Source organism: Strix aluco, chromosome 12, assembly GCF_031877795.1.
Source record: "Strix aluco isolate bStrAlu1 chromosome 12, bStrAlu1.hap1, whole genome shotgun sequence".
Classification (NCBI taxonomy): Eukaryota; Metazoa; Chordata; class Aves; order Strigiformes; family Strigidae; genus Strix; species Strix aluco.
In genome coordinates, this window is record NC_133942.1 from 18,665,700 (window position 1) to 18,681,834 (window position 16,135).

The following is a 16,135-nucleotide window of genomic DNA, read 5'->3' on the forward strand; positions in this document are numbered from 1 at the left end:
TTAAGACACATCAAGGCTATTTGTGAAAATACTGCAGTAATATGAGATTGTTTCAAATCATGTGTCATCATATGTACTTTATCTTCCAGGAATTGTGACTCTTTCCACCTCTCTGGTGCCAAGAGAATAACTGAATTTCTGTTAGTCACTGAATACATTCAGACTGCCTTCTATTCTCCCAGGCACTACATTTTTTTGTTACTGCTACATGAGTAATTAGCAGGGAATACCATCAATCACTCAAGCAGCTGGTAATAAAATTATCTGTTTCGGTTCTCTAACACTGTATTGAAGAACAGAAGAGGCTTTAGCATGAGGCTAGAGCAAGACATTCACATCAATTTGGGTGTGTTTTATAGGAATTGATGGTAGTAGTTTCCACAATTTCTGAAAAAAAACTCTTAATAGTAAAATCAGTACTTGCTGTGGAAACTGGGTAGTACTGGAGGGGATATTCTGCTATAGAGAGACTCTCCCTGTCTTTCATCTTGTTTTCGTGTTCATGTGGTGGCATTACATGGAGACTTGCATAGTTTAGAGGAAAACCCCCAATGTGTGATTGCTTGTGTACCTCCATACGTCCTCCTTCTCTGTACCGGAGCTGTATGGGGCTTGCAGTGGAAGAGATTTGGGGTTACTGTCGATACTTGCTTATTCAGGCAGTACAGGCCATGGTGACTGAGGACAGCAAGCACACAGTGTTTTAAGTGAATGGTCTGGCTAACACTAAACTGCCCAAATGAATGAAAAATTAAATCAATATTTTCTTCGCTATGCTGCCAGTTTCACCCAGACGATGAAGTTTTCATAACAGTTCTTCCCTAGATGTTTGCGTATTAACACAATGGTTGAATGACACTTTTCTCATCCTTTCTATTTTTCTCCTTAACTTTTAATTTTTGCCATTTTGCTGTTAATTTTATTTTTAATTTTATCACATCTTCCTGTATGCTAAAAATTATTAGAAATGATCTTGGCTGTTTAGTTTTGTGAAGGCTGTCTGCATAGCACAGTTGGGCACCAAGCAGATGCACTAAGCATGCTCTGAACAAGTGGTGGTAACATTGGTGATGCAGAGCATGTGGAGCCCCATGCTAAGGCAGTACAGCTAAATTAGCTATTAACAGCACTATCTAATAACTTGCGTGACTCTGTGTAGCAAAGTGGTATGTCGTGAAGATGTACCCATAAAGATAAATCATGTGTCTCTTCCAGCACTAATGAGAACTTGTTGCTTTGATGGATTGGCAGTCTGTAGAGATCTCCTTCAAACTGCCTGGATTAATATGTATGTAATACTTATAATAGTGCCTCGACACTCAATAAAGATTCATCTTTGAGCTGATTGATTTGGACACCGACAGAGACATGCTCTGTCAAGGATGGGGGCTACTGATAAAGTATTTCTTCAAGCATACCCATTTCTGCAGGAGTTTGTGTTGCTCGCACTGGTTTGGAGTAGGAAATTCAGCCCTTGCTCTCCTCAAACTGTTTATCTCTTTGCAAATAAACCCTGCTGCAGGATTAGGCGCTGGACTGGCTTGGGACATGGTGTGGCTGTGAGACTGTGTTAAAAAATCAGCTGTAATGATGCTGGCTCTGCAGACAGGCAAGTTGAGGGTCTCCATGCTGTGTTTTTAGTACAGGTTGTACTCAGGATGGACCTCTGGGAGCCAGCTTGGGCCTGGAGGCAACAGTCCAGGGCTATTTATCATAGATGTCCATGTTTTCCCACATACTCCTTTTACCCAAAGAGTCTTAACTAAATGGTCTTTTGACTCTGCATTCCTACTTTGTCCTGCGTCAACTTTTTATCCGTCAGCATGCTAAGCTGATCTTATTTTTGGACCAAATTCCTTCTCACCTTTGGGGGAAGAAAGTGGTGGAGAGCAGAAAGTTATTTTGCATATACCTCAGTGTTTCAGTCATGGCTTTGTGGCTAGCACTGGAAGAGGAGATCACTTGGCTCAGTGCAGCGTTAATGAAATATGGAAGGTATCACCTTGAGTTGCTATGTGGGCTGGCAGAAAAACATGTACCATCGTTCCACTCTTTTGGTGGCCTGTGGGCAAGACATTATGGTCTGTGATTGTATTTTCCTAAGGGTAAGAGACTGCTTTGCAAAATCTGTCTTTCTCATCACAGAGGGGCTCAGTATCCGTGCCGTTAACCTGAAACCTTTTGCTGGCAGAAATAATAGCCCTGTTGTTAATTTAAAAGGGAAAGTTAGATTTGGAGATTGATTTTTTTTTTTTTTTTTTTAAAAAAAACCAACAAACCATTGTAGTAATTCTTGTGCTTTTAAAAAAAAATTATTTTAAGAAAACAAAAAATATCTCTGCTTTATACTCCTTTAAGATCAAGGAGTTTGAAGTCATTGACTATGAAAAAGGACCCAAATCTACCCCAAACTTGGCAGCTTGCCATTCTGTTTATTTCTGAAGTCTCTCCCTGGAGGTTTTATCTGCAGGAGGTTCAACACTCCAGCCAAACGACATCCATCTTTCTCCACGCTCCTGACCCAGGTCACTGCCTTTATCAAGGGGGATATCTCCGGGCAAGGAGGGGTTTCTAGAGCTGCTCATGTTCAGACAGATTTCACAGCCCTACCTTTGTTTCTGGGGACTGGAGTACTGCAGAATAAACTGTGTTTGATGTGATATTTTTTCCTAAATACTCCTCTGAGTCAATACATACTGGCGAAATTGAGGATGTCTGTAGTGACTGCTGTTATCTCTCTGTAATAGATACCTCTGACCTCCTCCCATGGTCTGTTCCTTTTATATATGTGTACTGGGAGTTTGCAGGGTAAATGGGCACATCTGCAAAAGGGGATGGATGTTTCAAGCTGTGGTGTTACAGTGTCTGGGAGTGAAGTACCAGGAAGCAACTTAGAAGCCCTAATAATGTTCCTATGAGAGAAAACGCACTCAAGATTAAGTGAGGTCCACTGACAAACTCACCCCATGCTAACGCAGAGAGGGAAGGGGACTCAGCTGGGTGTTTCGAAGGTAGGACCCATCCCCAGGTTTGACCCCTCAGGGTTGAGCTGCTCATCTGCTTCCATTCACCTGGGAAGAGCAGCCTGGAAGGGTTTGCTGGATGAAGGTTATTTTCTTGCTGTGGAAGGAGAGCATCCCTTGCTTTTATGAGCCAGCAGTGATAGTGCTTGGTGCCTGTGTGGCAGCTGACCAGCTGGAACACTTTGTCAAACCTGGAAAAACTGGGATCCGAGCCTTTCTCAATTGAATGGGTTATTCCAGGAGATGAGAGCACTGTCATGTTTGCTCTAAAAATAGCTGCTCAAATCCCCATCTCCTTTTGCAGTCAGGAGCCTGCGCGGCTGCGCCTGGTTTTGTTCTGCATGGAGATGTCCTTGTGTCCATGTGCTGCGGGTGACCTTTCCAGATGTGGTTCTCCAGGCGGTTAAGCACATGTTTGCACCAACCCGAGGTAACCTCAGATGGGAGGGATCTTCCAAGATACTCAGCTGAGACGGGGACAATGTCTGGGAGCAAAAGTTTAGCTGTTGATCTTGTTGTGTACTGGCAGAGGTAGATGGTAATGGATCATCGAGCATCTAAACAATTACATTTTACTTTTTCTGCTACATTTTCTAAGCTGCCTTGCAGTTGCCTTTTTCATCCTTCAGCTGATTTCAGGGTATTCTGCAGTTCTCAATTTGAGGTGGATTTGTCTCAACTTTCCCTTTGATTTTGTCTGACTTAATTATTGTCAGTCCTGCACTTCCCAAAGAAAACGTCATATGATTGAGAAGCCAGCTTTTCTTTAAAAAGCCATTTGAATGAAAAATACTCGGTGTCTTTGAACACAATTCCCATTTCATTGATGGGGAAACTCGAAGTGCAGGGATGTGAAAGGACTTGCCTCCTGCTATAATTACAGCATGATCCTGTGTACTCTGTGTCGAGCAGTAGCTGGGGTAACAGCAAGTCCAACTCCATCTAAAAATGAATAAAGAAAGGTACCAATGAGCCTGAATTCCTTGAAGTAGGAGGAAGAAACCACAGCTGTGATTTTGTGCTGTCCCCCTGGGTACAGTGCAGCTCTTTTGGGAGCTATTTAGAGCTTTCCAAAGGGGGGGGGGGGGGGGGGGGGGGGGCGGGGAAGTGTTTCAAAAGCATATTTCTCCTTTTGTGTCCCAACATAATGCAATAAGCAATGACCCAAGAAGCATCTGATTCATGTTATGAATAGCGGAAACAAAATGAAGCTTGTTACAGTGACAGGTTACTTTTACTCATCTAATCCAGCACCTAAACCAGACTCTTTAATAAAGCATCATAATGCCAACATCTGCAACAGGTCTTAGAAGGAGATACACTGGGAGGAAGGCTTCTTTCCTTGCTTGTGAATCTCTATGTAGCCCATGGACTTTCTGTTCAGTAGGACTGCACTGGTTAGGTTTTTCCTGCATGAATAAACAGCCAGAGATGGCAATGGTCGTCAGCAACAATTTTGCTTTTCTGTATAGAACAAATTCATGATTACTGGTTGTTAGTGTTTTCTCATTAAAAGCAGAATGCTAAAGTAATGCTTGAGTGCTTCAGTATTGCTATCTAACACACGCTTCATTTTCATAAATATTTTTAGACTCTGTGTGGGGAGGGAAGTCAGAGTGGGTGGTTAGTGGGTTAGATAACGTACTTCAGAATTCCCAGTGTGAACCATGGGGGGAAAACCAGCTTAGAAATCACATGCTTCAGCTATACAAATACAGTGTGTTGTTGGTTGTTTTTTTTTTTTTTTTAGAAACTTTAAAATTTGTTAGCCAGCATGCTAAGAATACTTTTCCCTTCATGGTCATTGTAGAGAAATGTACCTGTTGCTGGTAGAGCCGATATCCCTCAGGGAAAACTCCCCCCTGCCAGCTAAACTCATGGTTTTCATCTTGAGGTCCTGAATTCTGCATTTGCTGGGGCTGTTGTCGTGGTCCCAAATGATGACCAGTTCCCCAAAACCGGACAGATTTCTAGACCCTGAAGTGGAAAAGAAAGATGTCTTTACATGCTTAAAACAGTTACTTCTTTTTGGAAGGTGGATAGTATTTTTGAGCTAATAACATAAGTGATCTTAATTCTTTTCAGCTTAAAGATTTTGTTCACTTCATTGTTACTTCCAAATATTGCTGAGGTCATCTATTTAAAAAAAAAAAAAAAAAAAAGCCTTTGAAGGTAAACTTCATTTTAACAGGCACAGAAACCAAGTCTGAGAAAGAAGAAACAGTTACTCAGAATTGCTCATACTTTGTCTGTACACAATCCACATGCATTTAACTGCAGCACTAGAAAAACAAATATCTAAAAAGGTGGAGTTGTCCTAATGCCAGCAAAATACACTGACAGGCAGGTGTGTTGTCTGTCTTGTTTTGATTTTTAGACTTAGTAACAGCATTTGGGCCTTTTTAGAGATAAATGCATTTTGCTGCCTTAACTAAGCCAAAGGTTCAGGGGTGTGCCACTCTAAAATCCCTTTCTAAATTGTTTTATAGTAGTTTTAAAGCCCAAGGTCAGGCTTGGCTTTTCCAGTGCACCCGTCCCTTGGCGAGGCAGACTTGCTTTCTCCCTTCTGTTTGAGGAAGGAAATATATTTAGAGGAAGGAGCCACGTCTACGTTCTTTACATCCCGTTACGGCTCTCTGAAACCAGAGATTTTCAGATCTGAATGAGGGAGAGAGTGACCTCTTTCATGAATGGACCAAAATGGAATGTTTTCATTTCCAATGGGCTTTAAGCCAAGTAAATATTAGTCGATCCAAACTAGTTTTGAAATTAAATTATTCTTATTTGTTGGAGCATTCCAGAGAATGGCTTTGATCTGTCTGTACTTTCACCAAGGGGATATTGGCAGGCTGGCCTCCCATTTCTAGCCATTCGGGATGAAAGAGGGGTTATAATAACCACCTTGTGTGGCAGTGATACTGAACAGATGACATTTTTTGGACAATATTAAATGAATAAAGGTAAACATACTTCAATTAAAATGTTTTTGGAGGCTGAATGTAGTAGGGCTGTTGGAAAATCTTCTATGTGGGTTGGAGGAATCTGGCTGCATTTGTAACTGATTTTCTTTAACTCCAAGAATGTTGGAAAGAGAGGGGTTAGTTCTGTGCATTATTTCCTTTTCAAATAAATACGTTGTCTGAATATAACTTTTTAAAATCAAATTAAAATTGGCAGTGGGCAGTGAAATTGTTAATAACTGGAAAGTAGAGATGTGTGGTGAAGGAGGATGGTCTTTCTTACTTAGTGCTTTGCTCTTTTGCTTCTGGAATCTCCGATCACATCACTCACAATGAGCTGTACCAGGCACAGCACAGCTAAGAGGTAGCTCAGATGACACCTCTAAGTAAACTGAAGCACACAGCAATTAACTGGCACAGTATTGGTCTTGCTGAAGATATTTGGAGACAACTTAACATTTAAAGTAAAAAGAAAAAAAAAAAAAAAAGATGCTCAGTTATCATAATAATATTGGGCATTCCCCTTCGGTATTTCGCTGGAGGGTCTTCCAGAAGAGGAGGAGGGAGCAGGGTGGTAGAGACCATCCCACCATGAAGTGCTACTTACACACAGCTGAAGAGCTTTTTAAGTTAGTATCAGCTGATGATAATTTGTGCTCCCCCTAGACTTAAAAAATAGCTGACATAAATTGAATATACATATAAATAGTGGAATAATTTGCTTGGAAGGTACTGCTGGAGATCATCTGCTCTGACCGCCCTCCAAAGCAGGGTGACCTTCAGGTCAGGTATCTGTATAAGAGGTTCAGCCATCTTTTTTTTAAGTCTCAGCTTAGACAGATTTCAGGTTATGTGGAACTTCTGGTGTTGAGGTTTCTTAGATGTATTTACACTTTTTTTTTGTCAATAACAAAATATACAAATTAGCTTTTGCAATAACGCTGCAAATTTAAATTGCTTTTCCTTGAAATGTGAGTAGTTTGCATGGATAAACAGGTGTCTTCTCATGTGCACTCTGTGTGGATTTGCTTTCCTTTCACAGGAATTGGACTATCTGTACTTGATTTCTGAGTTGAATAAAAGAAAAATCGCCTTTAACAGATACCACTTTAAACAATCAGCCCTGTTGTTGAGCATCTTGAAGTGTCACCTGTGTTTTGAGTCCATTTAAGTACTTTGTATGTTCATGCCTTAAGGGAGGAACAGTTTGAACAAAGACGGATGTAAAAACCAAAGCAAACCAAAGGGTTTGTAGGTTAAAACTTCAGCTTTTGTTTTTTTGAACATCCGCTCAAAACTGGATCCATTTGCTTGAAATAGAATATTTAGTTTTCCACTCAGCATGTGAACTGGTCATGCTTGAATTTAAAGCTTGATTTATTTCTTTTTGCACCTGTTTTTATTTTAACACTGACTATATACAATATATACTTTTGCTACATGGTTCCCTTCTCCCCAGCTGGAAGTCCGGTCTGGTATTACAATGTGAGACCTTCCGAAAATGTAGATTTGTAACTCTGCAGCCTCTGGAAATGCAAACTAGACTCACTGCTCCATTTATCTTTTTTGAATTCACGGTTTTCTTTCCTGTGTGTTATAAGACTGACCCATATATTTGTTTTTAAGACCAGGGGCTGGTTGTGTACTGCACTGCAAAACCTTGTTTCTATCAAAACAAGGTGCAATCTTGCCCCTGGCAAGAAGTACCAGACAGGCCAGATCAGAGGAGGAGAACTGGACATGAACTTGGAGGAGGCAGCTGTGGTGGGGCGAAAAAGGAGCTGAGATGAGGGAGAACAGGGGAGACATGAGACGGAGCGTGGGAAGCGATGCTGACATGGCACGGGTGTACAGGAGGGCTTGGAAGTCTGGGATTTTTCTGCAATAGTTATATTTCACATTGAGAAGCGACAAACTGAGGAATCTTAAGGAGAAGGTTTTAAATGAAATGACATGCATATTCTATTGGATATGCAAATTAGAATTACATAATCTGCAACAATAATAATAAAAAAATCTTTTCCAGATTTGCAGCCTTAACCATACACTCAATGGGGTGGTGGCAGAAAGCTGGCTAATGCAGCTGCACTGTAAAACTGGGGCATCCAACTGGTTTTGATCTTGACAGAAAAGGGGCAAAAGGTCATATCACAGTCTGTTGTTCTCAGTGTCTTGTAGTTTATATAATTCTTTGGGCAGATAAATGATGTATGGTGAGATCAAATGAAAATGTTCCACTTAGTTGTGTAGTAACTGCAAGCCATCCTCTTTCCTTGCTTTTCCTTCTCCATGGAAAATTGAAGTGGGTGGATATTGCTCCTGTTCTTGTCTGTGCAGGTGTATGAATTTCAGGAGTATTTCCTGTATCCTTGTGCTGGGTTAACTGTGATAAACATGTGTGCCCTTTATGAACAGAATTTTTGCTGATAGTAAAGATGAGCAAAAGGTGAGATACTGAAACAAAGCCTCCCTAAAACTAAGCAGGAGTATTCAGCCAACAGATCACAACATATTTCTTTTTGAGGCTTGAAGAACTGATGGTTTTGATAATATACAGAGCTTTATAGATGAGTGAGAAGAACTACTGCCCTCTGTACAGCTACAGTTACTGTTTTTTTGTAAGGAAGGTAGAGAAGATCTCAGTGGATATGAAGTTTCATATCTTTGTTCACATATTGTGGATGAAAGATGCATTCAGTGATTCAGTTGGTTACACTGGAACTATCAACACAGTGGTTGGCTTGGATGGGGGAAATGTGAACTCTCAAGCAAGAATTAGGGAATTTGTTCAAATTTATGAAGACAGCGGCATTTTTAGGCCACTATCCCAATTCTGTTGCTTTAGCTATGCACATGTGGGGGGGATATGTGTATATGTGCGTGTGTAAAAAAAACCCTGTGTGGGGTGTGTGCTAATGTTTGTCAAACTTGGCATGATTTCACCATATTAAGTTGCTATTTTGAATATACCCTTGAGATTTCTCCATATCTCTTCCCAGAGCTGCACTGAACATATTTGCTAGCTGGTTGGCTAGCTATGATGCTAAGAAGCATGCTAAGGATGACTTGCATATCTGAAAATTAGGATGGGCCTGAGTCGTGTGAAGGGAGTGTATGAGGAGAGAGGAGGAGCCTTGTAGGTAGAGAAGTTTTATTTTATATGATGCAGGTCTTACAAATGTAAACCTAACTTTTTTTCTTGTCCTTTTTCCTAGGGTGACTCTGTTATTACTGTGCAGCTGACTGAGGAAGATAAAGTTGAAGATGATGTAGTTTTTTACTTGGTCTTCACTGGGTCAACTGTCCAACACTGCACAAGCACGAGAAAGATTAATCCTGGGAGTCTGGAGACAATTTCTCCTGGTAAACAATCACATTTCTTTGCATATCAGTGTATCAGTCTATGAAATTTGACTAATTCAAGCGGACTAATCGTAATGCTGTTTTGTTGATTGTCTTTTTCTTCATTTACACATTCATGGAGAGGAGAACAAGTGGTTTGGATGACTGCTTTTGCCTTTTAAAAATCTCTCACCTAATTTTGCTAGAATTATGTGACTCTGAGATTGCAGTTATTTAAAGTGTAACTATGGGGCTCTGTTGTAGAAAATACACAGTTAAATTTACACATAGTGAAAAGCTTTTAAACGTGAGCAAGTTAATGGAAGACACAATTGCCAGGTTAGAGATGCTGTTGTCCAGATGGTGTACAGCCTGGTAAGTCCTGCCTACACTTAAGATCTGCTTAACTCTATGAGGTTCATTGTTGTAGTCCTGGTGAAATACGGTCCTTTTCCGCTAAACCCTGTGGTGCAGATCAGAGCCAACACAGAGTTTCTTGTGGCAGTGGCAGGCAGTGTACGGTACTCGGTGCTATCCCTCCAGCACAGCCAATTCAGACAGGGTGGGTTTTCACGTTAAAGCCCACCGCTCTTCTTAAGCCTTCATGCCGTTAACAAAACAAAACAAATCGGTGCAGCATTTTCCTTTGGTGACTTCAGGACCGTGGGAATGAGCATGTTCCAGGCTGCAGTCCTTACCATTCACCTTTCATTCTGACTTGTTGCTATGCAGCACATTGATACCAGTGTGAGAAAAATGCCTGACATTTTCACTATACACATTATAGCTTAAATGATCAAGTGTATTTCTTGGGTTTGCCTTTTTATCTATCTCATAAGTATTGTTTTATAAGAGGTGCACGTGAAGTAAAATTTGGCCTCAGGAGTTTATCCTCCTGGGAATGAATGGCTAAAAGTTGGCCGCTGTATTTTTTCATTTCCTCCTCTTTTTGTGCTGTTCGAGTTGTTCATTGCATTGGGAAGAGAAGTCTTTTTACGATTACTGACAACTGGAGCCCCGTGCAATCAATTAGATTAGTGCTTATTTTCTCCTAGAGGAGGGAGAAGAAGGGGTGACTCCTTCCCTGCCTTTGTGTGGCAGGCGGGGGCTCTGCCAGCCCTGCTTGCAATGACCTCACCTTCCCCTCGGAACCATGGCTGCGTCGCCAAGAAAGGAACTGAAAAGCTTCAGTGTTCCCCTTCAGCCCATGCAGGAACCAGCATATTTGATGGGATTTCCGGGCACGAGCGGTGCTTTCCTATCACTGCTGGCCCTGACGGCCTTGGAGCAGCAGTGGATGTGGCTGGTACCCAGGGTGATGCTCTGCCTGTCCTGCCCACCCCAAATACAACTGTCACTGGGGAGAGCTCCCTGGGGCTCCTTCTGTTGCTCTTAGTGGGAAATCTGACTCTGTGATTCAAAGGGACAGGAGGGAATTGCTCTCAATTGTTCCTTTAGTTATAATGGGCTTTTCTGTTTTTTTGACACAGTAGAGTCCTGATCTTGTGGTGTGGGATGCTAGATAGGGATGGATGCTGTCCCAAAATACAGCTTGTAACAGCAAAGTTTTAACGGACGTTTTGGAAAGGTGGTCCCATTCCTGCCAGATAGCACTGTCTGGGGCTGCGGTGCAAGGGAAGAGGTGACATCTCGGATGTAAAGCAGCCATTTGGATAATACACTCTCCTGTGCTCATACCTCATTTTGGAGAAACTACCTGAGGGAAAAAAAAAGACTTCAGTGATGAAGGGGAGAAGCAAAATGGAAAAAACAATGTTTGTCATAGCCTTCACTGACACTGATGTATTTATCCAGTGTTGCTTCAGTACTGACTACTCTGATTTGAGTAACAGCATGACTTACTTCAGCCCAGCTCTTCCTCCTCCTCCTTCCTGAACTCGGCAGTGAATCTGTAATCATGTGTTTACACTGTATATTCGGCTAGTTGCCTTGGAGATGGTTGTGGTGACTCAGAGCTGGTGTTATTTGACCTCACTGCAGGATTAGCTGTGAACAAGAGACAGTGTGTGGGAGACCAGCCCTTGTTTAAACATCCAGGCCTGGGCACTTTGCAAGTGCTCTGCAAGGCAGCTTTTAGCCAAAATCTCATCCTTCACTTTCAGCTCTGAGCATCTTTAGTTTGTCCATGCAATGCAAGACGTGTTGCTCATCCCTAGGAGCACAGCTGCTCCTCTGGAATGGCTCAGGTGGATGAAGGAAGGGCTGATTCACTCCTGAGCATACCAAGCCTCTCTGCCTTCCTGCCTTGAACCTCCTCTGCTTCCCTTCTGGGCTTGGAGGCTTTTCCTTCATCCCTGTCCCAAGTCCTCAGCGTTTCATATGGTCTGCAGGAGACTTCAGATGAAGTCCATCAGGGGCTGGAGTGAAAGGGGTAACCATAATTCTGTTAAAGCTAATGTAAAAACAAAACCAGATCTTCAATTTTTTTTTTCTTGACTTTGTCAGTAGTTGTGGTGATGTATGGAGGCGTAAAAAACAGAAGGAGAAATGATTTGGTTACGTTTGCTGCCAAAATTAAGTAGAATGTTTTAGCAAAACTTTCAAAGGAAATCACATTAAAAATAAATCTCAACAACATAAGGTGGTTTTAGATGAAAAATTGAAGAAAATGGAATGGAAATATAAATTGTCAGAATACCTCCTAAATTCTCATTGTGTGTGAAAATTCTCTACATCCTGACTTTACCTAAATAAAAGCTTACAACTGCAGCATCAAATAACTGCTGCATTTTATATAATTACTAGAGCAGTCTGCCTCTTAATGCTCTCTTTATCCTCAGCCTTAAACATGGAATAGATATAATTAACAGTACTGTTCAAATGTAAGCTTTTATTTCTGTACATAATAAAAGAAAGGACTTCTGATTGTATATTTATGGGAGCAGCTTTTTTTGCCTGAAGATATGGCTAAATGTAGATTCAGCAGTCACTCAAAGGACAAAATACTGCCTGTATTTCTGTACTTGCTCAGAAGGATGGGGTGGGGTGGTTACCCTGCCCCACTACTGGCTGTGTTAAAATTTAAGAGAAATAATTTCCCCTTGTAAGAAACAGATTCTTATCTGAGCTGATCTGTCATAACTTGAAGTATCAAAATAAGCTATTGAGATGCAAGAATTAGTCAGTAGATGATGCTTTCTGTGCTTCCAGTAGCTCTTTTGCCAGCCTAAGGATAAACCAGGTTACATTGTCCAACTAAACTTCTGTTTGCCTTGGTGAAAAGGTACCAAAAACTTATTTAACTATTGCTTTACTAACACAGTTACAATGCTTCGATTTCCAGATGATCTGGTTCAGATTCTCCATAACTGAAGAAGTTTTTCTTGGTACTAGAGGCACTCTGTAGTTCTGCAGGACAACTTCAAACACTGTCTTGTCAGACACCCCGTTAAGGTCCGTCAGTGTGGCAGGCAGAGATGTAATGGCACTGGATGTTACTTGAGTTTGGGTATCATTAGTTGCAAAAGCTTGGTCGCTGGAATTTGGTTATTAAGAAAATACCAAAGGTCCAAGCAGGGAAGGATGCAGAGAGATGATACCAGCTCTGCTGCTACGGCTAAACTGCTGTTGCTGCTGGAATTGTACTTTTGGGGATGGATGTGTCCACTTATGTCATGGATGCTCATCCTACTTAGTGTTGGTCATAAACTGAGCTTTTCAGCAAGTCCTTATTACTGTAGTAACTGAGACTGTCATAATCTTTAAAATATTTTTTTCTTCCCAACATCTCTGCAGAGTAGGGAGGGTAACTGAGACACTGAAGGCCAAGCAGATTGCATGTGGTAGTGGAGAAAGTCTGTGTCAATGCGGGGAAGTGAAACTCCATTGCAAGACAGCATCCTCATTGCCTGCCTCTGCTGCTAGAGCAGCTTTTCCCCCAGTGGACAAAAAAACCCTGATAACAAAAAGCCTAAATCATGGTCCGGCAAACAAACCAACAAAAGAAGGAACGATGTCATCCCTGTCCACGTGAGTCAAAAGCCCTGACCGCAGCCTGTTGTGGACGGTGGAGGCATCTCAATGTTGGGAAGCTCTTGAGCAGATTTAGAACTTTCTTGCAGGAGAAAGCTCACAAAGCAAGCTGGTGTGCTGGGACCTGGAGTATTTGTGCAATGCATCTAGTGCGAGTTTGTATGCCATCAAGATAACGGCTGTATTATTGGGCACAAATTTTGCTTTGCATTTAAAGACTGGTGTGTAGTACGTGGGAGATGCAGAAGAGCTCAGTGGAGGAAATTTGAAATGAAATTTGAGATTTCAAATAGGGAGAGACAGTCCAGTACTGTAATTACTGTAAATTCTAAATACTGCATCAGCTCCTAATCATGTAGGTGAAGGGTAAGAAATACCCTGTCTATAAGCCAAGTCACTGAAACAGTAAGGTACTTTAGTGAGGTATAATTGCCTTTGTGTGTACCGTCGCAATGTGTTGTATCCCTCTGAGCCTTTGCTCAGTAATACCTAAATCACTTTTTTCTTGTTGGTTGATCTCAAAAGGTGCAGGATTCTTGTATGGATTTCGAAGGGGAGGAGGAGCAAAATTAGAGGCAGAAAAAGGGCCTGAGAGACTGTCTGTCAGCTGGTAGCTGCTTGCCAGCAGTTTCCACAAGCCTGAAAACTCCTGTTTACTCTAAATGCCTTGACTCACTGGGAGCTTTCTCTCCATGCTTAAGCTAAGGTGGAGAAGCAGGTTCAGTCTTTAACTTGTTCTTAATCTGTAGTTCTCAGGGTTGTAGTTTTTTTTTGCTTGCTTTTTTCTTACTAGTTAAAATGATAGACTAAAATTAATTTCAATTAGCTCGGAAATATCTTCATTTCAGACTTTTCTTTTACTGTGAAATCCTTTACATATGTTCATACTTTATTTTCTTCTACCACAGACTGTGTTTTCCCCTAGAGAAACAACTTTTCGTAGAAAAAGCTATATTTCATGAATTACAATCTTTGTACTGGTAGACCAAAAGGGTAAACAAGTTGCATAACAAATGACCACTTGGCAATACCAGTTGTGCATTTGAAAATACTCTTAATTATGAAACAAAAAAACCACTAAAATAGAATAAAACAGCATAGCCAAGAAGACTTTTTGCAGTCCATCCTCTTTGGTGTACTTAATTGCTCTAGGCAGTGTAATTAAAAGGAAGTGATGCCAGTTCTAGATGACATCAGTCACAGGAAAAAGTGATTGAATCTGTATTGAAATTATTTAAGATGTAATGTGTGGGGTCTTATACTTCTATAGATTTTTAGGGCATCTGCAATATAAAGGGCCTTAAAAAAAAAATCTTTCCACACTCCATATAAATAGTTGAGGTTTTAAAAGGAAAAACAAAGGCTCCTGTCTATTGCTGGTACTGTGCCTATGCATTTCATAAGGTTTCCTGTGTTGCAAGAGTGAATGCAGTACCTGTGTAAATCACACAAACGCACTTCAAATATGGGCTCTGATTTTCAGAACCAAAATTTGGGATTTCTGAAGCAGAAAAGAAGCACTTTTCAGGTGGCCACAGGAGATCCCTTGGCTTCCCTGTCCATGAGTCACCAGATGGCAACATCTCTTGGATGCAAATCCAAGACACTCCATGAGATTCACCACATTTGTTATCTGTCTTTCCTGTCCTGCTTAAATCTCTTTATAAGACCTCTTTCAACCCAGCTCCACCATGGTAACTCAGAGGATGCAATTAGCACTGGAGTCCTTAGTCACCTACCAGGCAAACCCAAACATGTGCTTCCAGCAGGGCTTTAAATAGCTGCCCAGGCTGGGGGCCCATTGTTTGATAGCTCAAATGTGAATTCTGAAAATAGGAGGTTTGGACAGGATTTCCACTTTTAGAGGAGTAGGAAATGAAATCATGTTTTAGTAAAGCTCTGTTTAGGGGTGTTTTGTCTCCATGTGCGCCTTGTTTAAGGAGAAAAAGTCTGAAGAGTTTTACTGCTGCCCTTTTAACCACACCCCAGATCAAAGACACAGGTACCAATTAGATGGACAGGTCTAAGGCCATACATTAACTTGTCTGCTAGTGACTTACAGCTCAGAAATCTCCACCTTTTCTCCTGTTCATTGTTTTGCATCGTTATCGTGTAGAGCAGGCAGTGCTATCATAGTGATGCATCTCATCTCTTCAGGGATAAGTACAGAGAGACCAGAACCCCATGTTTTCATTTTTTGTTCTTGTGTCTTCCCCAAAGCAAGCTTCGTGAAGTGGCTCAGTAAGGAATTCTTTAGTTCAAGCATTGTTGTCTCATTTAAAATAATTTTTAAAGCATGGTTTTATGTGAAGATGAGGAATTTGCTTTATCACAACAGAAGCAGTCACTGCGCCCATCTCTGCTCAGAGTGAAACAGCTTTTTAATTTCTGTGTTTTTCCTGCAGTATGTTGGCACTTCTCAAAACAGCTCCAAGTAGTGAATTGTTTCCAAGCTAAATTTAAAGTAACTGAGGAGCAGAAAGAGAAATGGGGTAAAATGCAATTCAGGAAGAATTAAGGGATGGGTTATTTGACTTTTATAACAGTTAAGACAGCTTATAAATGACCTAATTTCATACTGTGGCAAAAAGAAAGTATGAAGAAGAGAAGCCTAGCCATACACATGAAGTTATTCTGTGCAGTCTGAGACATCAGCAAGGTAGAAACACTGTCATGTTTGTCAGAAGAGTTAAAATTTGGACTGGGATACTGCTGGATGATACCAGTGTGGTGATGTATTTCATCATTTGATTTTGATTGCTATTTTAGCCAAAGGGCCTGATTTCTGTAGAAGGCTGAAGGCAATCAGGAGGGGCG

The 16,135-nt window shown here is 41.2% G+C and overlaps 1 protein-coding gene across 7 annotated transcripts in view; it reads left to right on the forward strand.

The window, feature by feature from the left end:
• The window catches only part of AKAP13 (A-kinase anchoring protein 13), a 224,372-nt gene that overhangs the window by 74,659 nt on the left and 133,578 nt on the right, over nt 1-16,135 (forward strand). For all 7 annotated transcript variants that reach the window (XM_074837772.1, XM_074837774.1, XM_074837775.1 and 4 more), the window contains one exon: nt 9,199-9,346. In XM_074837772.1, the coding sequence (XP_074693873.1) occupies nt 9,199-9,346 (148 nt within the window). The remainder of the gene's footprint in view (nt 1-9,198; nt 9,347-16,135) is intronic.